General features: G+C 37.4%; 1 protein-coding gene across 1 annotated transcript in view; it reads right to left on the reverse strand.

The window, feature by feature from the left end:
- EYA1 (EYA transcriptional coactivator and phosphatase 1) overlaps positions 1–27497 on the reverse strand; it is an 85381-nt gene that overhangs the window by 41551 nt on the left and 16333 nt on the right. Inside the window, exons 5-10 of the mRNA XM_039379839.1 lie at positions 27251–27396; positions 23022–23159; positions 16436–16518; positions 15828–16014; positions 4190–4329; positions 2927–3010 (exon numbers count right to left, since the gene is read on the reverse strand). Coding sequence (XP_039235773.1) covers positions 2927–3010; positions 4190–4329; positions 15828–16014; positions 16436–16518; positions 23022–23159; positions 27251–27396 — 778 coding nt within the window. The remainder of the gene's footprint in view (positions 1–2926; positions 3011–4189; positions 4330–15827; positions 16015–16435; positions 16519–23021; positions 23160–27250; positions 27397–27497) is intronic.

The raw sequence follows: 27497 nt of genomic DNA on the forward strand, positions 1-27497 counted from the left end.
TTCAGGTATGGTCAAAATCAGGTACAAATCTCTGAGGGAGGCACAGTTCAACTAAAGAAAAGAAATACCAATGTCAAACTGCTTAAGCAGGTCTTTTGTTTTGAATACTGGCATTGGAGCCAAAACATTGCCTGTATGTCATTTCTAAATTCTACCCACTTGATTTCTTTGTTTTGTGGAGAAACAAGAAGCTGAAAAACAGGAAAGTTCACTTTGGGTACAAGGTTTATTTTCCACTTAAGCCTACGGGTCACAAATGAAGGGTTAAGTGAAACCAGGCTTTGCTTTTCTCAATCTCTAAAATATATTAAACCACATTAAGAAAACTTATAATTTAAAGGAAAATTCCTTTTAAGCCTCTGTATATAACTGCTTTTACTGAGAATGGAAATGTATGCAAAGACCACAGTTTTCTAGTGCCAATACTGAGACATATTTGCACCTGCTCCAAGATGCTAAAGAAGAGCTCCAACTTTTTCAAAATTCTAGAACTTAATCAGCCCTAGTGCCAATTAAGTAACTGACAACATTATATTTGATCAATACATCTCTCTATGTACATATTAAAAAAATATCCAAAAGCAAATGAAAATGTTTTGTTTTGTTTTGTTTTTCTTCTCTCCTGGAAGGACAAATCATATTCCTGTAGTTTCATACTTCCATTTCATTCTACAAAATTCACTAAATTAAGATAATCCTTAAATAAAAATGTAGTGGTTTATGCCATTGTTTTTGTCATGACTGTGTAAACTGAAAAACAAAGGTGTTATTTTGTTCCAACAAAGCTGAAGGACAAAAGCAGAAAGAGCAGCAAAAGGAGAACAGGTAATAAAAACGGATAAGAAAGTAAGAATATAGAGAAAAGGTTAGCATAAGAAAGAAGTAAGGAGGAATGAGGTAGAGAATAAGGAAAAGAAAATCAATCCCTTCAGCAGTAAGGCCACACATCATTCATAGTCATTCACCATGAAACTCACTCAGGCATTATGAAAAGAGCTAAAAGCCAAGTTGCCAAATCCCCTATTATTTAATTAGGACATTTTTGTTTGTTTGAAGATCTAGCTTTTGTATTTTAATGATTATGTGAGCAGCTTAGATTTAATTTTTTAAAAGGGCATTTCTAGCCCTCACCACAGTGCAGAAATATAAGAGAAGGTGATGCTGGATTGATTGAAAAAAGGAATACAGGTGAAAAGAACAAAAATTCCCCTCAAAGCTTTTTTCTTTTCACATTGGCTTATGATCTGGATTTCTGATTTAAAAGCCAGCAATCAAATCACAAGGAAACAGTCTTTTAAAAATGTGCACTTCCTGTTGCTGCAAATAGACCCTACAATTTTGATATGACAGATGCATGTTTTAGCACATTTGCTTTGAACATTTGACGCTATCTTTCTCTAACATCCCTGGAAATTGCTGACTATTGTCTGAACCTGTTAATAAGACAAGAGAAATTCTGACATCAAAACAAAGCAAGAATGGCACAGTTTCATGATGGCATCTGAGAGCCAAGGACATGCATGTTGCTAACTCTCACCAAAAAGATCTAATATTTATCTACAGCATAAGAACTAATACCATCATTTCTCTCAACATCAACAGTTGGTTGCCATTTAGCAATGCAGAAATATTATGGCAGATGCCACGTAACCAGGGACAGCTGGGCAAAAGCTGCATCTTAAGTAAACAGTACCACAGACAGAGTGATAGAGCTGCAATCAGGAGACACCCAGCTCCATGCAGCATATGTATTTATATCTCTGCAGCTGAATACTAGCCACTTTCCTCAACTTCAAGCATCCAGCAAGACAGGTGTTTTATGTTCAGGCTGCTGAATTAACTTGCTTTTCTGTCATATAATGAAAAAACTAATTATATTCCTCAAACAGGTAAGTTGATATCACAGCAAACTTTTCTGAAAACACACCTCACCTGAACAAACAAGAGAGGTTGCAAAATAGTACTGCTTTAGATTTTTATAATGCTAAAATCTATTGAGAGAAATTCAGAACCTGACTGCAGCACAGACTAAATCAGAAGTAGATTTACCCTTCACTCAGCTGGGTACAGGGCAAAATCTTTTAGTGATAAATAGAAGCTTTACAAGAAGACAGTATTTCATGAAGTCAGACAAAACTGTTTGTTCTTCATATGTAGAAATTTTTAAGGTTAACAAAAATTGCGTTTCAGTTATAGCTCACATGAGGTGAACATGAAACTGCATAACAGATTTAGCACAAGACGAGACATGAGCTTTCAAATACAATCCTGGAAAAACAAAGTCTGATCTAATAAGGGCATTCCATTAATAAACTGTTCTTATTCACCAAAGACCATATTTCTCTTCTGAGAATTACCAAGAAAACCCACAGTCTGTAGACATATTCATCAGTTCAGTTATGATTTACAGACTGTGCATAATAGAAAGATTTTACTCATAAACAGACTTTCAAAATCATCAGTCAATATGTAGATTAAAAAAAGTGAAGGTAAAAAATTTTAGACTAATCTGTCTGCGTCCAAAAGTCTTCTTCCTCTTGTCTTCTCAATGTAGAGCACAGTACATTGCCAGTCAGTCAGAACTAAAATTTGTTTTTTTAGCAATAACTTCTGGAAGTTCTTCAGTCTCTGAAGGGAGGTAGACCTTTGCAGATTTTGATATCAACAGGTTTCAGACAACCTGTATCTAAAAGCCAAGTGATCAAAGTATTACTCCCAATGTTATTTAAATATTTAATGAATATAAGAGCGGGGTAACTGCAAACAATGGACATATGAAACAGCTTTATTCCTTGGTTTTTTTATGTCTTGTAACACCAGTGCTAGTTTGCCTCTAGAAAATCAACTAATGTTCTCATCTTCCTTGTGTATCAACCATAAATCAGCAAATACTACTGAAAATTTCCATCAGTTTCTTGACACTTACCCTTCCGTATCTGTTAGCATAGGACCCTGTAAGCAAGGAATGGAAAATGATGATTGTCTCATCCAAATCCCAAATGAATACTCTCTGTAAAAAGAGAATCAGATCAATGTGTTCCTCTGTGAAGCTGATATTTGACATGGAAAGTTAAAATTTGAATCAGTAAGCACACAAATGGGAAAATTTTATTGAAATGGTTATATATTAAAACCATAGTTTCCCTTGCCATTTATTTTCAAAACTAACAAGCTGAGTTGTTTTTCAGAAAGTGGTAATACAATCTGTTAGCTTTTTACTACAATTGGTATTATATAAAATTATACTATTAGAATAGAATTATATTTATTGTCAGATATACACAGAAAATGAGATTGTACCATGTATTTTCTGAAGCCAGATGTGAGATTAGAAACTGACATAAATGAAAAGAAATCTCTGAAAATTAAATCTTCAGGGTTTGAATTCTATATTTCTGCAAGTCTTAGAAAACAAAGTTCATGTAACTGCTCTTGAAAATTACGTATAAAATCAAAATAAAGCAAATTGCTGCCAAGCACTTAAATACCCTTAATTTATGCTAATTTCTAATGCATTTTAGGCCCCTGAAGAATGAAAATCATGAACTTGGATCATATATGTGTAAAAATTTATGGTGTCAGTAAATAATTCTTTTGCTTACAGACAATGGAAAATATGTATTCTAAACTCGTCCTCTGACCACACACAAAATGATATTTTAATGAAAAATAAAGTGTTCAAATACAAGTATTTTAAATTCTGGTGAGATTGTATTTCCCAAGATGACAAATGGACTAAGCTTTTGGAAAGGAAAAGTAATGCCGTGTGGACGCTCATAGCTGTGGTGTGTCATTGGAGATGTGTTCTCAACACAAACCATGGGCCACTGGGAGGAATGTGGACATAGCATGAGAGAACAAAACCCACTATTGTGCTAGAAGTGTCTCCTGTCCAAATGTAAACCTTTCTTTGCCTTTGGAAAAGCTTGGGGTTTTTTTTCCCTTTTTTTTTTCAATTGTTTGTTTGCTTTATTTTAATCAAAAGGAGAAAGAAACACACAATATTTTTCAGAGAAAGTAAGAGCTCTTCCTGAAGAAGGTTCTTTAGAAGAAAAATCCTATCTTCTATGAAAACACTGTTAGGAAAAAAAGGGAGCTTCAATGCCACTTTATTTTTGATGTGTAAATAATATTTCTCTGTGCAAAATAATGATAAAAATAAAGGCAAAAGACATTTAACATAATGTACCTCTAGATCAGAGTCAGGTGGTGGCGAAGGATTATTGTTTCTTCTACCACGTCCACGTGATTTCCCATCTGAACTACGGCGCAATCTATCTGAATCTGAATCTTTAATGGGGGTTGATGGACTGTGGATTGTACTGTATTCTGTTGTAGTAAAGAAAGGACATTTTTACCTTTCAGTTCAAACTTCAAAATGTTCAACTTACTTGCTTTTTACGTGTGACACTAAAACCGGTAGGTTCACTTAAACAGTCCTAACTAAAATATTTAAATTTACAATGATAAGCAGTAATATTGATACATAAATTAATTCAATCTAGCTCAAGTTATATGAAAAAACAGAGTGATAAATTATTTCAGTAGACACATAAGAAAGGACTAAGTAAAAAAAGATAATAATTCCTGCAAATATTAGAAGATTAAATTCTAAACAAACAATTTTAAGGGATGCCAACTCCTTATAAAAGAACATTGATTTAACTCTAAGTTTCAAACATGATTTAAAATAACTACAATGGTAACTGGTAAGTAAAAAACATCCAAGTGTAAAAAAAAAAATATAGATTTTGAAAAATTGTCCAAATTGCCTGGTGGCAGACACTTTTCTTTTATATTGCTACACGTGAGCCAGAAGAATAGAATTATTTCTAATTATGGCATAAAACAGAGTATTTATTTTCCTGTGGTAATTTAAATTAATAAGTTTTGAATATGCATCAACTACAAAGATGAAATTTATAGTATTTTTCAAAGGCCTGCTCAACATTGAACTTTTCCAATGAGTACCTTCAAGATAGGATATAATTCTTTACAAACAGTATTGTATGCTAATTAGTATGCTTCAGCAACGTTTATTTGCATGGGCATTTACTGTTGTTGAACATGTGAAAAAAGAATGATGATTTATGTATGGAAGAACAACAAAATTCTTCCGAAAACATGCTAGTTCTTCTGAAAACAGTGAAGCACTTGTACATTAACAAAGCAGACACCTAGCATCAATTATCCTTCCTATTAATTTATTTAGAAGTACCATAGTCCTCAGAAATGCAACAAAACATTTTAAAATCTCTTTTGAAGACTCCCTTTCATAGTCTGAAGTTCACAAATATATTTATTTTGACAGTCCTCATGAATTTTTTTTTTCCTAAAAACACTCTTTTAGTGAAGGCAGCTGAAACTTTTTTTTATCAATTTTACTTCTCAGTTAACATTAACTACTCTTTAGAGTTCAGTAGATATGAGTATTTGTATTTTCATTTTAATCAGCCTAGCCCATGGCATTCCAGCTTGAACAGACAGGTATAATTCTCACACAAGTGATTCTTTCTCCTAGGAAAACATCCTGTTGAGGTCAAAGGTTAGATTAAGGAGGAGACTCTGGACATCTGTGTAACACCACATATGCACAATTACTCAAAATAATAAAAGTTGCTTGTGCTGAATGAAAGGAAAAGGTCTTGAAATTCTCATGCTCAGCTTTCAAATCTATCCTTATTGAAAATTGGCATATCTTATATATTTCACATTATAAATTTACCTAAGTATTTCAGGCTACATTAAACAAAGCAGAACAACAAGTTAAAATATAACTCAGGGTTAAACACAGAATCTTCAAAAGACACTAAACCTATACTAAAAGAGTGATTCTGTGTATGTGTCAAACAACAAAAATCATTCAGCCATGAAAGTCTACATAACTAAAGACAGAGGTTTAAATATTGAAGAACATAAATGTTCAAATACTATATATTTTTCCTATGACCATGTGCACTTCAGAATATTTAAACTAGTTAAATTTTGAACGCTGGCTGCTCTTTCACCTACTGTACTTAGCCATAAATAAGAAAACATAACTCAACTAGTACAAATTTTTCCAATCAATTTCTCTGCTATATACAATTTTTATTATTGCAATCTTTAATAAAAAGGAAAAAGAAAGAAAACAATGCACAGAAGCCTTGAGATAAATTACAAGGATGTAAAATAAACCAGAATTTCTTCAACAGGTATACTGGCCAATAATGTTCTAAATGTGTGCTCTAAAATTTAGATACAATGAAAAGTTGCATTTCCTATTGACTAATTTAAATTAGGACTGCTCTTGGCCTCTGACAATGTTTTTATGAGTGCGGCTTCAGTTTCTATTTTTTAAAATTATTCTCACAGACTATGACTAAAAATTATTCTCGCAGTGCTGTGACTAAAAATTTTTCAGTATTAAAATTGCATTAGTAACAATAATACTAAGTAAAATAGGAAACAGTATGGGAAGAGTATAACCAAAACTTCATGACAAATGAACCAGAGCAAACCTAAATGAGTGAGCATGCAGAGCAGAGCATGGTGAGGGCAGGGAAGAAAGTCTGTTTGTAAGAGCCATCCAGCTCTCCATCTTTGTGATCACCTTTCACTTAAGAATACTGCATTCAAAATTTCAAACACAAGGTTGCAAGTTTGGGTTCCCTTTCACAGGTAATCTGGATGCACCAGCACCTGACAGAAAGACTCCCAACCCTACCTCAGGACCTTGAAATGGGCTGGGCAGACTTCAGCCCACCCTTCTTGGAACCACTGTACCTGCATCATTCCCAAGAAAGATTTGTCTATCTTGCTCTTACAGATCTCTCCAGGAAATTTACTCTGCTGCTTTGACAGCTGTGCCATTAGAACATTCAACTTCAGCATTGATTACAACAATATAAATTGAATCTCTGAAAGAGTGGGAAAGATTATTCCCTTCCTTGTATTTGCATGCATTGGAAGACTGTTCACAGATCCCTTTGTTGTTAGGTTAGGCCTTCCCTGACAGTCCTCTTTTCCAGGTTCTGATTATCACTCTCTATAGTCCCTCCAAACTGGGCACAATAATCCAAAACAAAGTCAAACAAAGCTTGATTTCCTGAATGTCCCACAGGCTACCCTCCCCTGGGCACCACTTGGAAGGATTTTTCTGCAATATTTCCAATAAATGTTACATTCAGGATTCCTATATCATCTTCTGAGGAGGAAGTGACACTGAACTGGTTGTTTCTCAAAGACCTGGCCAAACCTTGCACATGAATTGAATAAGCAACATTGCTAATACTTGGAGCTTCTGAGTCTACTCAGGGCACCAGTGTGTTACAGCGTGACAGATGGCTGTAACCAACGGGGGGGAAACATGACATTGTGTGCAAGAAACTTATTCCATGTGTGTAAAGGGAAACCATAGCATGCACTATTTGAATTAGGGCTGTTGGACAGAGCAGCCTCCGTGTGCATGGCTGGGTTACCAGCTCGCTGTCCAATGGCTGCTCTCAGGTCCTCATAAGGAAACACAGTTAAAGAATACAGCGTCCAGCTGAGCCCTGAGCCTCGACTAGCCCAAGCCCTGACAAATTCTGGAGCAAGAAAAACAACAGCGGCTGAGGGTACTCCGTGTGCCACTAATATCTGGAGTACTGAAAGCAGTTTGCAGGGAAAGGTAGAGCCTGGAAGGAGCTGCCAACATTCCCCATCCCACATTTGTGCAGTTCATCATTCCTGCCTAAATGTATACCTCACACCTGCTCCTATTCAGATCACATCTCCATTTTTTGAGTTCTCATCCCATCTCCAAAGAACTCACAGCCCCTCTCAGCATAGTGTCATCTACATATTTAATAGGCAAACACATTCTGTTCCGTCATCTAAATGATTAATGAAAATGTGGTATGGTGCTAGGCCCAAGGCAGACACTGAGGAATGCTCTGTAGCCATCCTTCTATTTTAACAGCGAGCTCTCACTGACTTCTCTCTGGACACGATTTCTTAAACAGCTTTATATCGTTCTGCTGTGGTTTCTGCCAGACTATTTTAGCCTAGTTTGCTTATAAGATTGTTAAATGAAAAAAATTAACTGCCAGGGTAGAAAAGACTTGCTGAAGTCAAGTTACAAGGCCACAAACCATGTCATCATCACACCCATTATTCTACAATCATTGGTAGCAAAAGGTTAATTTGTTCAACTTCAGCTGACTTCATGGTACCAGACATATTTTAATATTGGCCAAGTGAAATGATTATGCTTCTAAAGCACCGAATTTAATTTTATCCTGTTCTTGAGCACCACAAACACAGGTAAGCACAGGAGAAAACCCTACCCTCCACCAAAATAATGAGCGGAGAAAGGCGTGAGGATTAGGTCTCTACTGCCTATCCAATGCTAAAGCAAGATCACGAAAAGGAGCTGGCAGCAGCCAGGTTAAATACAAGGAGTTCAGATAAAATCTAGGAGATTTGTGGCACTTTTGCCAAAAAAACCCATGCTAGGCTCCCAAAAGATTACAAGGGCTCAAGAGAAGGCTGAAGACATCCCTCGAAGTGAAGCATTCAGGGGTGCTACAGCCACACTGCATTAGCAGGTTGGGTCTCTGGGAGCAGACAAGTGGTGCCAACATCACCAGGCTCCACTGTCTGTTTCTGGGAGGTCATTTCAGTGCAGCCTGATCAGGTCCAGCCTGATCTAGTCTCCTAAAAATCCTCAATTAGGAGCTGTTCTGGAGGACACCTTCCAGGTTAGCTTTGACGGGAAGGACTCCAGCTGGGTGCCCTAGGACCTCTTTGCTGAACCAAAGCTCCATATCAAAACAGACCTTACTCCAAATTAAAATGCTAATGCAAGCACATCCTAAACATACAAACAACAGCAGCTCTGGAAATCCCCTGAGACAAAAATATACAGAATCTGGAAAAGTGCTTAGGGCAAGTCTGATACAAGTTTAGCCTGTTCTCACTGCTCCTGAGGTGTCTGCTGATGGCCTCTGAAGCAGCAGGGCATGGGGCTTGTTGATCCATCAGTCTGGACCACTAGAGCCATTCCTGTGTGTTGCATATGCCTTCACAAAATTATATTAATAATGCAGGAATAGTTACTCTTCTGCATCCATGAACATACACATCATTTTAGATCTTCCTGCTATAGTAACTCTCTGCACTCTACCCCAGGTAGACATTAAATGTTACAGCTTGTTTCTGTTTCACACACTCAGAGTTCTCTCTTCCAAACCTTGGATAAGTATAACAGACCCTACATTGACTTTTCTAGTTAGTCAGAAAAAAAACATTTTAAACTCAGATTCTATAAATGTCTTATTTTCCAGGTGTGACTGGTACTCCCCTGCTCCGACCTAGTAGTAACCCCTGTAGTATACAGTCACACCAAGCCAGATAAAAACTACACAAAACTGTGAGGAATAAAATATGTTTACATTCTGGCTTAACTAAAATACATAAACCATACTGTAGTAGACTTTCCCCTGTGCTTCAAAGCACCGTATTATTGCAACTTGACATAACAGTTCATTAGCATATATTTCCTTGTTATACATCACTGTGGGCATTTTTGATGGTTTTGTTACATAGAACAATTTTCCAACATCTCATTAAAAAAAACCCAACTTTGCTTATGAATAGGCAGTACAGCCACAGGGATAGCTTTTGCAACACCATATTCTGTAATTCATTTCTGTTTGTTATGGAAATCCCCCCTGAGTAATTGCTGTATTTTCTTACTGTTGATTTCACTGTACAGCAGTAGTATCAAATGACAAATCTAGGGAAAACTGGTTATCCCAGAAATCCCAAATCAGGTCTCTCTCTAGGTAAATCCAACTGGTGAGTGTATGGGTAAAGCTTTTGCTGTTGACAAAGGCATTGCAAATTTTGTCAGATTTTTCCGTACTACACTGAAAAGGTATGCAAAAAAGAGTAAACATACATTATCAAAGTAATCATATCTCATGTCACAATGTAAATTACATGGATGACATGGGTCTAGAATAGTTAGTATAGTCAAATGTCTCTGCAAGTAGGTATGTACAAATATTTTCCATTTAGATTGTGCCCAGATTAATGGCTTGCCATCAAATCTTACACTTAATTTTGAATAAAGTACCTAAATCCTTAGGCCAGTGTTATTTCAACTCCTGTATACCAGAACAAAAATATAAAATTTGGGTAATTTGAATATGTCAGTCTCATGCTATGATTTTCTTACTTTTGCATACTTAAAGTTTACTTTTGCATAAATAAAACTAAACACAAATTTCATGAGCATTTATACAAACTTATTCTACTTACATAAACCTGGACCAGGATTAAATAATGCAGCAGAATCACATGTATTTGTGGATTTTTTTTTTTTTACTTCTCTATAAAAAAAAAGTAGTACTATACTAGTAGTAAGTAAAAGTGTTAAATAAGTATTGCAAGAAATACAATAATGCCTGCTGGTAGGATCATAGAAGTATGTCTTTACTGTTGTTTTGACAAACATCAAAATCTTCACTTTAAAAATTAAGTTTGTATATTGAGGACTAAGAGCATATTATTATAAACTTGACAGATACTCTCAATAGTCTATTAAAAATACTGGCAAAAATGCCTATTTATTTCAAGGTTTGGTTGACTTTTTGATTTAGTATTGTATACTCAAAATAATGACAAAGTATTATAATAACAGTATATCATATATAACAGTATATATAAACTATGGATGACAACAACTATACCAACAAGTCCTGAAATGGTCCAGATTTTTTTTCTCCAACTTTCTGTATTGAAGAAAAAATCCTATAATGGGTCAGTAGTACCTGTTATTTCTTCCTTACTCACTAGTTTTGTTTTCAAATAATTTAAAATCATTGTCACTTTTAATCCCAGCAAAACCAATGATGAACATCCTATTTATCTATTTAAAAGAGTCTACTGAAAAGTGCATCAAGTTTTTAGACTCAATATATTTTGTGACAGTGGGTCAGACTATATATTGTTGGATGCAATGCCAAGAGTTAAAGGTTTACATTCTAAATGCAAAAACAGGAGAACAAACATTATCAGAAAAGTAAAACCAGTGCTGTACTTTGCCATTCATTATTGCGTCCAATCCTCTTTCTGTTTTTACAGAGTCTTCTAGATTTACTCTTCATTTTTATTTATGAAAAACAACAAACATTAGAATACCAGAAATTTACCGCAAATATAGCAGCATTTGTTTTCATACAGTATTAGTGAAAAGTTGCCTACGTAGTCTGTTTGCTCTGTTTCATTTTCATGTCTCTAATTTATTGTTATGGAATATGATAAGGAGAAACTGTAAAAGATGCTTTCCCTTTTGCAATACTAAATGTGATATAGTGTTCAAGGAAAAAAAATTCAGTTTCTAAGAGCAAAATGGTGACCCATGGCTGAGAACAAGTTTTGTTGGCTGGTACACTCCCTTAAAAACCCTTGTGGGGTTTTTATTCTGCATTGTGAAGTATGTGAGTAATATAAAAAATCTGCAAACCTTCCAGTAATATATTAAACATACTTATTACAGAAACCAAGAAAACTGAAAGAGATCAAATCTCAAGAACAATGCAAGTCTCTCTTGCAAGAAACACTGTTTAATAAATTACAAATACAGCATCATATGAAATAGAAGGATAAATTCAACTTTTCTGACTGAATTTATGAGAAAAACCCTGCACAAATAGAGAAATTTTTGTTACCAGCTGTGATGATAGAATTGAAATATTGCAAGAGAAAATTATTAAAGCTTTAGAAAAGGTAGTCTTCTTCTACATTAACTCTTAGAAATACACGTTATGACTGTTAAGTATTTTAAAACATCGGGGTAGGAATAATGGATGGGGTCAAAACTCCATCTGTCCAGGGTAAGTTTCAACATGGGCAAACAGCAGGAAACTAAGGGAGAAAGCATAAAAAGGATAGACACAGCTCTAATTCATCCACTGTCTCCCGTGATTTTCTGCATCAAGAATTTCTTGAATTGACATTGGTGTCTGTGTAAATCTAATCTTCGAGTTTGTCTAAGAAATGCTTGAACTGGCATAAACATTTTGTATTCACAACGTCCTGAAGCAAAGAGCTGCATAGCTTACTTATATGAAACATAAAGAAATACCTCTTTTTTTTCACCCTGAACCTATTTCAATGAATGTGAATATTGGAAGGGAGAGTGAATGTTTGCTCATTTGTCTACTTCTATTCTTTTTTATAATTTTAATTATTATTACTTCCATTAGATACCACGGTTTAGACAAAAAATCAGCAACTCTCTGTCCATACCTGGGATAATCTACTCATGTATGAACTGAAAGCTCATCCCAGAAGGAAATTAATATTCTATTGCCATTCTGATGAAAAGTATTTTCTTCTGAAAAAAAGTTTTACAGGTGCAAAAAAACCCCAAAACAACAAACCTTAGAAAATCCTTCCTTTTGAACTAGAACAGAATTTCCAATGAAATTTGAATCAGAGAACAGATTAAAAATTTGAAATGGTCAACTGAGATTGTTTTGCTTAACAATTTTCTGATTATGTCACAAAGAAAAATGCAACCTTCTGTTCACGAGAAAATAACACTAATTTGTATGTCTGATTTATGGAACAAGAACTATAAACCTCTGTGCAATCAAATGATTTTGTCCTGACCATGGTACAAGAAATTTTTCAAATACACAAGGGAAGAGAAAGAAGAAACACTGAACATGGAAAATCTCAGGTTCTTCTGCAAGAATCCCTGGATGTCCTGGATTGCATAGCAAAAACTTTCATATTTAGCTAGGAACTGAGGGAAACCATAAAAGGATTATTTTGTATTTGGACAAGGAATTAAACGTATTTCAAGTGAAATTGTCTGAGCTTTCTGAGTCTGCAAAACTGTACTAAAAATGTCAGAAGAGCACATAATTATTTTCTCTCTTTCACATATTTCTTACCAGACTCTTCTGTTTCACTTACTGGCCCATTTTCATAGGAACCACCTATATGTCAAATTATTCTGGTGCCTCTGTAAAGTCTGAAGGCTGTTCTGTGCTTGTCCTGGCATAGTTCATAACCACACAGATTACATGTTTTTTTTTAAATACAGAAGATGTGTAGGATGGCTGCGATTCAGCAGCTGGATCCCATTCTACTATATGTGATGGCTCTCCACTGCCCCCCACCATTCCTTATATGAAGCATTCCAATTGTGGTAGAGGATTAGCAGCCTAACTTAACCAGATGTGGCAAAACAGTCTGCAGAAATTTGACTAACTGCAATTAAAATTTTCTTATTTTGCCCCTTTGTTCTGTGTTTTTTAACCCAAGTATGAATTTCCTTCTGTCGAATACACCTTTCACTTGTCCTCAGTCCACCAGAACTACCCTCCTCCATGCTGATCTCTCTTTTCTTTGACCCCAGCCTTGCTTTTTCTTTTGAGCAGACTGTGTACGAGTTCAACTGAGGCTTTGCAATAAGCCTCAGCAAGGAAAAAAGTAAAACCATTTACACTGTCCAAGGGGAAATGGTAAGAACAGCACTGGATTCACTGACTGGTCTTTTCTTTCCTTCTTGCAAGGGGTTCTTCAAAGAGTTGATGGTTTGTGAGGCAGCAAAAGGTCCTAATTTTTCCTTAGGAACCCAATACTCGTTTCCTTAGGAACACTGGGTTCCTTAGGAACCCATCACTGATAGCCACCTTAAACTCCTCTCGTACCAGTGGAGATGCTTTGGCACCTCAGGATTAAGACTGTAGTTAAACTGAACTCTAAACAGAGGTATTTATCTCTTACCACTCAAAACAGAAGGAGCCTAATTAGGCTGAATCCTAACTTAAATGCATAAAGACAACAATTGCATAAAGAAAAATGGAAAAATCTGGGTCTAGCCCTATACCTTCTCCTGACTGCAACCACGTTGATGAAGGAGAACAAAAAGATGGCTTTCACTAGCTCCTCCTAATAGAGTGGTCCACACCATGCACGTTCCTAAACGTGCCCCTGCCTCTAGTACAGGCAGTCAACCCATGAAAACCCTAAGAGTTGTTATTTGCGAGCCATTAGAAGGAACTTTTCAGAATTGTTAAACCTTTAATGTCTTGGGAAAAGAGATGGCAGCCCCAGCAATGCTAGAGGAGGTGTGCCCATGTCCAAGGAAGGGCTAAGCACGCAGTGGTAGGGCACCCATGGATATACTTTCAACACGTGAAAGCACAAACTAGAAGATGGATTTGGTGCAGGACTCATCCATAAGAAAACTCAAAAAAATTCTTTAAAATTTTTAGACAAAACTTTCATAACAAGAGTGTAGAGGATTTGACGGAGGGAAAAAAAAGACTTCTTAAAAAGGAACTGATAGAAAAGTTCTGCCCAGGCTTACAGAGTAGAGAAAACTATTTAAATAGGAAGACAGCCTTTAAGCCAGTAAGTTTGAGCTTGGGAAAAATAAAACTCCTCTCGTTGTTTATGCATTTACTATTGCTTTTAGGGAGTATCAACGACTTAAAAATAAATACATGTAAAGATTTTGCAAAAGATCAGGACCCAGATAATATAACAATTCAATTTCAATATCTTGATAAAAGTTAAAACTTGATCACATTTGGGTTTTGGGCTAAGAGGAACTTAACTGCTTCCAAATCAAAAAGAGAAGTAAATAAACCCACAAGAAAACAAAAGTAAAAAATTTCTAAAAAGGGAAAGGCAGGGTAATTAAGAAGTCACCAACATATACCCACATATTCTAAATGCCCTAGACTCCAACATGCATTCATATATTTAGAAAGATTCCTTTCTCAAATACATTGTATACATATGCAACCTCGTGTATATAAACACATACATCATCTGTATCTTCCTCCCTATTTACTTTCAGCAAATGCCTTAAACAAGACAAAACTGAATAAATTTTCTTCAGGTACACACTCATGCAGAAAAGCAACAGAAGCCTAGCAAATTATACTAAAAGCTCGCAGTGCACATGGAAGATTAGTCCCATCAAATACTTCAGGAAAACTAAAAACAACTTCCCCCAAAAAATCCCCCCTCCGAAACAAAATCACCTGATACCATTGCAAATCATAGCTGCTTCTCACTGCATTACTGAGAAACACATTTGCAACCCTGGAATTTCTCTCTGACAGATTTCAAACTTCTGCCATCTACTAAGTACTGACGTGCTTGAACTGTTAAAAAAATGGATTATTATTTTTTTCAATAATGTGAAAAGTATTTTTCACCCCTCATTTCCAAAAACAGCTGGAGTAGTTTGAAACAAATGTTCAAAAAATATCTCAACTAGTACAGGACTGCCAAATTCCAACAAGAAAGGTAAAATAACTGGGAAAAAGGACAAGTCACTGAAAATCTTTTCTTAAAATGGAAACACTTGTGCAATTTCAACTCCCCATTACAAGCATTATTATGTCCTCTTAAAGTAAAAAACCACAAAATTCTCTTTCAAGTGGACAGTTGGGCTGTGGTCTGAAGGCCTCTTGATTTCAGTCTTACTTAGAAAAATCAAAGGAGTTTATCTTAATGAAGACAGAGCTTAAAAACATAAGGTTCTGGTTTAGTGTAAAGACTTGTCCATAGCCTGCAATTTTTAACACATGCACTTTACAAATAAATACAAACAAATTGTATTTTGCACAAGCTTTAAAACTTTTACTGATCCTCTTTTTTCTTCGGTCTATTTTCTGTTAGAATCTGTACAAGACGTGCCACAGGCTCAGGATTAAGAAATAATAAAACAAAAATCAACAACTACACACACACAAAAAAATCCAACTCAATCCCCTTTCAACTTACAAAAACGTGCCTCATAGGGACAATAAAATCCATGTAATTACCTGCTGCAGGATCTGTAACCGCTTGACTGGTGATGCCAGATGGTGGTTCTTGAAGCTGGTATGTTGCATTTGTGGAGGGTGTCGTAGGGCTGGTGTTGGTGTTTGTCATGTAATGTGAAGGATATGGTGAGCTATTATAATATTGTGCATATTGGCCCTGGCCAAAACTGGGATAAGAGGGATATTCCTGCAAGACAAAAAAGCAACTGAATAGTCCATCAAAGTTTTGCTACTTTTTAGTATAAATACCAAAATATAACCACAAACACATGTCAGACTTTGAGCATGTATGCTTCCTGGACTACATGCTATAGGACCTAAAACTGCGAGACAGTAAAACAATATCTAAATTGCACATAATTTAGTATGTCTTCTCATACAAGTAGTTAATTAGACACACCGCTGAAGATGTGTGAATTAGAACATCAACCTCAGACAATTAGTTCTAGAATTGGAAGACAACAAATTGAAGAAAAACATTTATAAATCTTAGTTTAACTCGAAAGGATGCTAATTTCTTTCAATAAGCTATTTAAGGGCTACATTTTTTCAGTGGATGAGAATTCTAAGTTGGCCAAAGTTTGCTGAGTTCCTATTTACAAATTTACCTGCTGTGAACTATTAAATCCAGTAGAATTTGTGAGGGAATTATTTCCTGCGTATATTCCTGATGATGTTGTAAAACTGCTGCCTGAAATAAAAAGAAAAATTACATACATTACTAAAACAAAGTATCAGAAAACAACTTCCATGACACGATTATATCATAAGGTTATGGCATATTTGTAATATTTCCCATATGTTGCCTGATTTGGCTCTACAACATGTTCATATATGGAAAGTGATAATTCATAGTTCCTACACTGTGTGTTTCATTATTGCAATAAAAAAATCCCTTGAAATTTAGACAGGAATTTTGGAGCCACCTCAGCTCTGATTGAATATTAGGCTATCCCACCCCTCCAAATAATACCCAGCATCGTAGAAGTAATGAGGGTTTCTTTACTTTTTTTGTTGAACAGTAATGGCAAGCCTTGTCCCAAGAGATGCCATCTCCACTCACGAAAGCCCACTGGCTTTGTTTCTCCTTCCACCTTTGAGAACTGTGTCCTCTCCCCTTCCTGAGCCTCAGCCCCTCACAGAAACAACAAAAGCCATAACTCCCTGCTCCAAACAGCTCAGTCCAACTGCAAAGCCATTAAGATTCACTAATCGATCATACACGGCCTTGGGCTGCAAATCTTTTCTTTTTTGATAGAGTCTATTAGGCATGACACAAGAGAAAAAAAGTATCTCTGAGAAGGGAGACCCAAGATTGAATTTAGCTCACATACTGAATTACTGCCTTCATCTCCCTCCTCCTGCTTTCATGAGCCACCAAAACGAGACAGATGGGGCTCTCAGGTTTAATACCCAACCTGAGAAGCTGTTCCACTAAAAGGGCAGCAATCCCCTTTTAGCTGTTTTGCCCTCACTGGTTATAACTCGGGAGCGACACAGCCAACAGCTCAGGCATATGGATGCACAGGGTGAAGCTACATAAGCCACCACAAAGTCTGTAATCAGGCAACCTATTGAACTTGTCCAGCAGGAGAACACCACCCAGTGCAGATTATTAAAGCACACAAGTTGTTTACAGCCTCTCTCACCACCAAACCTGCTTTAGTGCAAAGATATACAGAGAGCCTGGGAGCAAAAGCTTGCAGGTGAGCAAAGGAGACAAGGAGGGATGAAAATCAACAGAGAGCCAGGCACACAGATGCACCAATCCTCTGAGATAACCAACAAAACCTCAATTAACAACCAAATTCTATGCAGAGGTTACTCATTGGGAACAGTGACGTTTCTTGCAACTCCAAAGAGCACAGAATGCAGGCAGGGCTGCATGCTTAGTACAACCCCCTAAGGACAATTGTGAGCTATCTACTTCTTGAAATAAAAAAACCTCAAAACCAATAGGTATCCTAGCTATGAGAAGTCAGAAGGGAAAATATTTACATGCTTTGATTGCAAAAGTAACTAAAAGCACATACAAGCTAAGTCTCAAACAAAGAAGGAGATGTGAAGTCCAACAGCAACGGGAGTAAATGATGAATCTTAAACTTAACATGTGATAATGACTGTAAACGTTTCTCTTGTATCTTCTATTAATGAAAAACCTTTGTGGCTGTTCATAGATGCTACTAATCCTGTGAACTAAAATCAGATTACTTCAGCAGAAGACTTGACATCCAAGTTTAGCAGATAGTACAGATAAACAGTACTAATGAGAAAAACATGTTGTTTTAAATTTAATTTAAAATTGGAAAACAGATGTTATTTTTTTTTATTATAACAAACCCCAGAGCCAAAATACAGCTGAAAAATATTTTAAATTGCAAAACTTTGAAATGATATTTTATTTCTAATAGTGCTTTGGCTGGAAGAATGTAAGTCACTGTGTCTCTTTTTATTTCTGTAGATATTTTTGAGTGATGCAGTAATACATTCAAACACAGGATTTAGAGGTGCACAGTTTGAGCCACTCTAAAAAAAAGATATAAAAGAGAGATAAAAAGCCTCTCATAAAAAAAAAAAAAACCAAAGGCTTTTTTTGAGGAATATATTAGCTTCTGTCGAAAATTTGGCAAATAATTTGCAAGAGCAAATGAGTAAAGTAATCACATGCCAGCCAGCATCTCTCCCTCTCAGACAAAGACACACACATACTAACTTGCAGATCTCTCTCTTTCATCTCATGGTCAGCACTGGCTCCTATGGAGGAGGGGTAGGGGTCTCCTAGACCGTAACAAACATGAAGCAGGTTTCTCAGAAACAGCTCCGTGGGCCACCCAGAACTACAGGCCTAAAGGTCTTTTTAAAATACTTCAATGTTGCCATTTGTTTTTTAAGTATTCAGCCATAACATGGCATAGAGCTGCTGTCCCGTCTTAGCTGAACAAATACAAAAATAATAATCGTTACAAAATGCACGAGATTTACTGCTCTAACTTGGCCAGCTACGTAGCTTTAAAATGTGATAAAAGCTGTAAATTGCAGGTCAAAGGTCTATTTTGCCAAGAGCTCTGACCCACATTAAAGCCGGGAATCCCAGTCAGTGTCAGAAGGCTGACGGACCCTGCTGGGACTAGGGCGCAGGCTCCAGGCACGGGGCTTGCTGCTGTGCCGCTGCCGCGAGGCGTGGGATGCTGTCCTCCCCCGTGTATTGGCCACAGGAGCCCATTTGCTTTCCTGGCTCAGTCTCCTTGCCATGGGCTATGTCTATCATCAGGGTACAATGTATGTGGCAGAAGTTTAGTGCAGCTCTCTTGGGAAAGCCAAAGACGGCCAGATGGGCTATTTAAACTCAAGGTTTCTTCCGTTTGCTTACAGTGCTTAAAAATCCTTGGCAAACTCTCCTTTGTTGTCCTAGTAACTGGTTAGCCATCCAGCACAATATTTTTATACTGTATAATAATAACCAAATACCTTAGTGTTTACTTTTTTATGGTTGATTTCCCAAACCAATTGGATAGTTAATCGTCACAGTCTTGGTAACTAAAACAATGCTGGTGCTCATCACAGGCATCCTACCCTTCCAGCAGTAGGATACTCAAGTGCAGGGTAAAAGCCATCTTTAATCACAAATCAAAGGATACTCAAATAAGACAGTTGCAAATGGAGATCTTTCCTTGCCGCTCCCCCCAGCCCTTCTCCACTTCATTTATCCTCACCGAGCAATCCTTATAACTCTGCCTATATAGGAACAACGGCCCATTCCCACAGCCATTAGTCATGTAAGTGGTCTTTCAACATCTATGAAGCAATTTATATGAAAAACAGCTTAAGGAACACATTCATTAAGTAAGGGTGGGGGGAGTGGGGAGATGGGGTGGCAGAACTGCCTGAGCCCTCTTCTCACCCTCTCCCCTATGCACCTCCTGTTACAGGGATGATAAATTTGTAACGAACAAAAACCTGATTACCAGAATAACCTGAGCATGGAGTCACAGGCAGTGATTCTCCTTATAATTTTCAAAAGTTGGCAGTCTCTCCCTGCACTATTGTTCAGTGACTAATCACACTGTAATTTCAGCAGGGTCAGGAAAAGCACTGGATTTAATTGGCTGCACACGCACCGCGAGGCAGAGTCTCTACATTGCAGGAAGACATTCACCCCAGGGAGAGGAACCAGAATTAACTCCAAAGCTTTCGAGCACGAGGTAACCCCAGGCAGGGAACACGAGCATGACAACTGCAAGGCCACTAGGAAATCCCCTTTACTGCAGGCAAGAACGCAGGGCCCCGAGCACACTGTCATGTAACGCATGGTTGTGAAGTAGGTTGTGGGATCCATTATCTCCATTTAGCAGCTCAGCAGCTGCACGCAGGAGATGAAGAATGGCTGTTGCAGGCTATGACAAGGCTGAGGCTGCAGCCTGCCCTTATAGTGCTAGAGGGGAAAGGGAGAAGAAACTCATTTTCCTCTCTGGAAGTTTCTGCACAAACAACTTAACAGCAGCAGCACAAACCCTGTCTTCTGACATGAGAATAAATTTTGTCCTTTGAAACTATGAATAGGTTCTTCTTCCAAAACTAAATGAGGAAAGGGAAACAAATGTTTCTGTTTACTTTTAACAGCTGTTCAACCTAAAGGAAGAATTAAGTCAATTTAAAGTTATTTCAAATAAAAAAGTTAGCCTAATGAAAACATAAAAAAGACATATATATTCTCATGTATAGTATACACATATACTGTCAAACATTTAACTGCAAGAAAGACCTGTTCAGCAATGTGATTCTTTTCTACTTAGCAATTAACAATTCCACCAATATTTTCATCTGAAACATTCCATTCTTATGGTCTCTAATGTTTCTGTAGAAGACCAGTCCTTCCCTCACCCACACATTGTGCTGTTTATGAGTACAACAGAAAGAACATACACACCACAGGGACCACTCAACTCCGACCTGTGGTTCTTCTGCCCAAGCCAGACTGTCAGTGATCTGTTGACTTCCAGAGGTGGGCAGCTCACAGCCCAAGTACAGCACAGCTGGGGCAGAACCCAGGCTCAGACCCCCTCCTCCCTCAGCCCTGCAGACAACAGCATCATGAAATCAATGCCTCCGACTCTCTTCTTGTTAAAACTTCACAACTGGGTCATCATTAACACGTTTCTTTTTGAAGAATATTTTTAGATCCTTGCTTTTCAATGTGTACTGCTGAAATGCTTTCCAAGATGTTACTGTTCCATTTCTTGACAACTGACACCCTTTCCTGAGCTTGACAATTCTGATCTTATACACATTTTGCATATTGCAGAAAACAAAACAATACACTCTATGGCAGACCTCTATGCAGTCCATTGACTGAGTCCTAGCTCCGTTCTACATTGTATGTGCAGGCTATCTACGAAATGTCAGCATTCACTTACTCTTACCATTTTCCAACAAACACTCTCTCATGTTACCCCACGCTGCCCCCCCTTTCTTCTCTCTATCGAATGAGTTTCCCACAAACATCTGCAAAACTACTACTTCACTTTCCTGCCTAAAATCCCATTTTATTGATATCCCTCTCCTCCGTATCTTACAAAAAACTTCAGAGCTGTTAGACAACCAATATGAGGTACCGACCGTTTATTATCGCTAAACAGTGTCAGCTTTATTGTTACACTAGGCCCTTCTAGCCTGTGTGTTTTATTTTAGCCTCCAACTTCCATAGGACTATGTTTTCATTTGGCTATATAGGTTAGCACAACAGGATCCTCTGTATAGGACTGTGGCATGGAGGTACTACTGCAACAGAAATTATGGGCAACACAGACATGATTTTTCAATAACACTATTTCCTAGAGACCATGAATTATCAGTTCCTTAAATGCTGAAATGTTGATCCAGAAATTCCTTGTAGCTGCTGCTGGCAAGTATTTTGAGCTCTCTCCTACAGAGAGGTTGGATTTTTTGGGAGGGTGGGCAGGTGTGGGGTTTTTGTTCGAGTTTTTTGTATAGCTATCTGCTGAAAGCAAAACCAATAACCTGCTTATGGTTATATTTACACCGATGAGTAGAAGATCATCCTTATTCAGCACATAGATGATTCTATCCTTCTTACTTTCAGAGCACATTACAATTCATCAATACTTCAGACATCAGATGGTCACTTCTACCCTACAGAGCTACTCAACACACAGTTCAAAAAGGGATTATAAAAAAAAGAGCAACAAAAAACACCTCTTTTGTGTCTGAGCAAAGGACTGGATCAATATACCCTTAAAATTGTGGAACAAAAGCAAACCTCATTCGCTTTGTCTCTGAAAGCACTTCTGCTTCAAGACATTTCATGGAGTGTTTACTTGACAGAGCACAGTTTAAATTGAGCTAATAATAATAAAGAAAGGTGCTAAACTTAAAAAAAAATGTGGTCCAATTCTGTGAGTGATCACATATTTCAACAATTCTAAAATCTGCAAGACATCCGATTCCTACTGACAAATTCAGGGGTGAAAAGGCCTGCAGTGGACATCCAAAATTAGCTATTTCTGGCAATCAAAGATTTTTTAAAATATCACTTAAAGTGGTGCAAAATCCAGAACCAGGCACACCCAGTGACTTCTTGATACAGAAGGGGAAAAAGGAATTGTGAGAACAAGGTGGAAAGATATTAAGTAAACTAAACAGGCAAGAAAGGCTACAAAACACAATTGATAATAATAGCCTGCACATACAAAGACTTACAGTTTTTAAATAGACTTCAAAGAAACAGACTTCAATCATTACTTAGGCACCTCCACAGCTGCAGTAGGTATTTTTATCTTCTTGTCCCTTCTCGAACACACTCAGGTGTCAAATTATATTTGGCACTTCCTAAATCCATAATCCTGACACGTTTTCCAGGACTCGCTTTGTCTCGTTCACTATTTGCTAAACTCTAAATTATTGTTATTTGGAGACACATTTTTATTGTAATAACACTAGAACACTTCACTATTTAAAATTTAATGAAGGAAGGGATCTTCCAAACTGCTAAGAGCTGGTCTGTCACTGCTCTCAACAAAGGCAATCATCATTTCAGCTCCAACTGCAATAACATCAGAGATAAGTGCTCAAGCAAACATTAATTTTTATTCCAGGAATGTAAAGAAATAAGAAAAAAAAGAAACACCCCATAGCATTAACTGTATGTAATTAATGGTAATATCTGTTTATACAGACCTTGCATCTGGTAGCTATAGGGAGCCTGTCCAGGTTGAGGTGTGCTAAAGCTGGCACCGTAGCTTAGAAATCCTGTCTGTCCAGGTGACTGTGACTGTGCCAATCCACCTTCTGTCTTGATGCCTGCCCACAATGCACCTAAATCAGTTAGTGACAGCAAATCTATTTGTTCATATTCAAACAGGGATGGAAAATAAAATCACTTAATTAACAGCAGTTTTAACATACAACTACTATTGCTTTCATGAGAACAAATATCGAGAGCATGCACAAATGAACAGGGTAAAAGCAGTCTAAAAGCACACGGAAAACTGAAGTTCACCAGGGAGAGGCTAAATTCAAAACTGTGTTTCCAATAACTGCAAAAGAAATTTATACATGAACAGGAAGTTGCATTATTCCTGCCTTCTTTTCCTGCCAGAGGCAAGCTTTTCCATATACTCATGACATTACACAGAGGTAGATTAGCAACTTTATATGATTTTAATGAAACATAGCATAGCCAAGCTCTCCTGCCATCTACCCATTAACGACATAATTGAGATTTGCATCGTATAATATTCCTACATGAAAATTACACAGCTCCTAGTGCTCCTTAATTTCTAAGGAATTAGAAGTGGATAAAGAGAACTAGCAGTATTAAGTGTAATGATGATTTTTCAAAGCTAATTAAACACTATAGGAGGCATTCAGTCTTTTAACAAATAAACACCTAATAGACAAGAACTATTCCTGAAGTAGCCTCCCAAACTGGGAAAAAATAGCAGAGTCATTAATCTGCACTGACAGGGAAATCCATTACACATCACATTACACTCTCATTTCTAAACTTAATCATAAAAGAATCTGAAGTCCGATCAATAACGACTTGCTGCCCAAGTTCAGTGATTCTTCCCCCAATTTGTAAGGCAACAAGCAAGTAAATATCAGCAAGTAAAATACTGAGGAAATTCACACAGTTTAGCCTCTGTCTCTTAGTTTTAATTATAAGGGTGTCCCAACATGAACCACCATTTAAAAATAATTATAGCCAAAGCAATGGAAAAGTGATACAATATTCTTAGGTTTCACTGTGGTATTCAGTGATACCTCATTGTTCAGAAACCACCGATATTTGAACTGAATTGTCTAAGTGTGAATTAGTAACATTCCTTTGAAAATTACTGTTAATCTAAGTCCATTTTCTGGTTGGATTTTTTTAAACAATATTCAACAGTGTTTGAAGGTAGGAAAGGGCTGAGAAGTTACTATGTTTGCAAAACTTCAATACCTCCCTATATACAAATGGCAGCATATTTTCTGCCATCTAAATAATTATTTTTCAACTGCTGTCATTATTTATCCTTAATTCCTTCTGCCAGACCTGCTAACTGCCAGATTATCCCTGTTTGTTTGTTTTTCTCTGATGCTTACTTGCTTCTTCTGTTTTATGCTACAATTAAACTGTCCCAATGACAAATCTGACACCTCATTTTCAAGGGGAAACTCCTGCAATGGATGATTTGGTATCAGTGATCCTTATTTGCTGTCTGTTTAAGGACTTCTGAAAGGCTGATTAAATATTGCTTAGAGAAAGTTTGACTAAATCAAGAATTAAATTTGTAGTCTAAATTTTTTTTAACAGTGTGATTTAATTGTCCATCTCAGACCAAGTGGGAGGAGACGATCAAAGGCAGCAGCAGGAGGATGCCACTTGAGTGAAGACAACTTGGCACTCATATGCCCTTTTGCAAACCTCCATGCTATGAAGAGCCTTTCATCTCCTGAGACTTACTCTTCCCACCTGCTCTCATCCTGAAGGCCTTCACTCATCAAACCTTGATGCTCCCTTCTTTTCTCAAGTCTAATGTATGCAAGGAAGTGGGAAGGGAGAGTGAGAAAACACAAGGGGACTGCCAGGATCTGGAAAGCAAAGAAGTTGGTAAGCAAGGCCTTTGCTAGAAGCTGCTGCTGGAGCAGGCAGGAGGAAAGAGTTTCAGGAAATTCTCCAACCTCCTCAGGGGCTTTGCAGATGAAGCAGAGCCAGGAGCCCCTGGGCAGCAGCTGTCAATGGCATTCTCCTCCACCCCCCTTCCTGCCTGCATGGCTGCACTGCTGTGGAGGTGGGGAAGTGGAAAAATGAAGAGGATAGAGGTGCATTTGAGACAGCATCTTCCCAAACTTTGCCCTAGAGAGAAAACTTGAGAAAGGCTGATATGGGAATTCATGAATACTTTTTCTTCCAGTAGACCCAGAGTAAAGAAACAAAAAGAAAGAGCCCCCCTGCTCAACTCAGTTTTTCGTTTCACATATGTCATAAGTCTTCTCTCTTTATACCTGATGGAAGTGGAAGATTTCTGCCTGGATGAAAGAAAGGCAAGACAGAGGGTACATGAGGCCTAAGCTGCAGACCAAAGAGAAGAATTTTGGCTCTAAGCAAGGTTTCAGTTCTTGCCTGTTGCAAATGAGCATCCCAATGCTCCCTGCATAATTTAATTTGGGAGCATAGATCATATGATGTGCCTTAAATATGCAAAAAATACATAGGATGCTAGGTCCTAAAAATTTTTAATAGTTATTTCCTTTTAAATATTGCTCCAATACAATACATCAGTAAGAAGCACCTTAGTCCGAGCCACAAGTCACTGTCTGAAAAGAATAAAACACGTAAAAATCTACTTTGCTTATGAACTGAGGGTTTCAGTGGTCAAAATCAGCTCTGCAATGTAAAATGTTAGGCAAAATTATTTGAAGTCTTAGGCATGGGGGATGGACTAGGCAAGAAAACAAAACAAAACAAAAGAGCAGGCAGGCATGTTAACCCCTGAGAGCAGTTGCCAAGTAAAGCAACTCTCAATTACAGCTCCGACGACAGCGAGACAGCTAAACTCAAGTAGTGAAATCAAGGCCTGGCTAAAGTCAGTGGGAATTTTAGAGTTGACTTCAGTGAGGTCAGGATTTCATCCAGAGGAACCAAGCAAAAAACCAAAAAAGTCAGTGTTTGGGCTGCCCAAGCTCCACAGTCAGCCAAGTACGAACACGAGGTGTCCGCAGGAGAAACAGGTCAAAAACAGCACAGTGGGGAAAGGGATCGTCTGTTATCACCCCACCTGATCCAGATGGAATTAGCAAACAGCTCTCATCAGCAACAGGAGGTTTTGTGTGTGTGTAAGACTCCCCCATCTGCATAATGTAAGTTTAAAATATGTGGATTTGATCTGAAACATCCAATTTATGTTTAGAACTGTATTTTAAAGTAAGGGGAAATAATAAGGTATTTCTTTTACCGATTGTTCACAATAGTCTGCTATAGGATATACCTGAGATCCAGTGGATTTCAACTTGCAGATTTCAGGATGAAAGATTCACCAGTTTTGCACTTAAAACTTTTCACAATTTTAAACGGAACAGCTTTTATGATGAGTTCTGTCATTTTTGTATAAAACTTACACTATCTGAATGTATCTTTACATAATGTATCTTTACTGCTCAAAGCATGTGGATTGTATATTTTTAATATATTCCCCCAGAGGAATATGAGGTCTATTTTTTAATAATGCATCCTTGCTGCTGCACTGCTATGTGGTCTGCCAGCAGACAGTCTGGCAGGAAAATGGTCTCACCCACAGCAGCTTGGTTTTAAATTAAATTTTTTTGGAAATATTTGCTACTTAGTACTATCTCCTTCATCAGGCAGAGATTTAGTGTCAATTTACCTCAATTTTCACCTCCAGGGATTTTTAAAACATTGGAAAGTGAGATTTTTTTTTTTTTGGGGGGGGGGTCCTTTTGAATCAGTTTTTTGCCTGCTGAAAATCAGCACAGCTTCATGAATTCATCTGGGTTCCAGTGATCTGTATCAGCTGAAACTCAGACCTTTATGTACCAAGGTAACCTATCACACTGCTGGAGAGCAAAGCTCCTCAGCAAGTCACCAGGGGCCATGCCTGTCTAATGGAAGCCCACGGATCTCTTTTCCTATTTCAGTGCTGTTTTTCTGATATCACCAATAAAAAGCTAATGAACCTCTCTCCTTGATCCCCAAATGGATTCATCCTCTTGAGTACCTTCTTAGCTCTTTAACACATAAATTAAAGTATCAGTCATTCGAACGTCGGGAAATCACCAGTCTTTCACAAGAAATGCTCTAGAGCACAGCTTTCTCACTAAGTATTAACACAAGGGTCACATAATCTTGACCTAAAGAATATTTACCTCAGGAATGAAATAACACGGATGTGATTTCTTACCATATGAAGGGATTCCATAGGGTTGGCCAGGCTGGGGGTAAGTGGCATAAGCTGTAGCTTGTTGCATTCCCGTTGTAAACTGTGTCTGCCCATATGCAGCCATCGTTTGCGAAGAGGGGGTAGGAAGAATATGTGGGTAGGGTCTGCTATTGATTACAAATGACAGAAAATAAGACAAACACTGCATTAGACAGACATGCATGTACTTATTTTTAGTCTTAATATAATCCTGCTACTTCAGTAACAC

The sequence above is a fragment of the Pipra filicauda genome, unplaced genomic scaffold (genome assembly GCF_003945595.2).
Source record: "Pipra filicauda isolate LSUMZ 115617 unplaced genomic scaffold, ASM394559v2 scaffold177_size2800117_pilon, whole genome shotgun sequence".
Classification (NCBI taxonomy): domain Eukaryota; kingdom Metazoa; phylum Chordata; class Aves; order Passeriformes; family Pipridae; genus Pipra; species Pipra filicauda.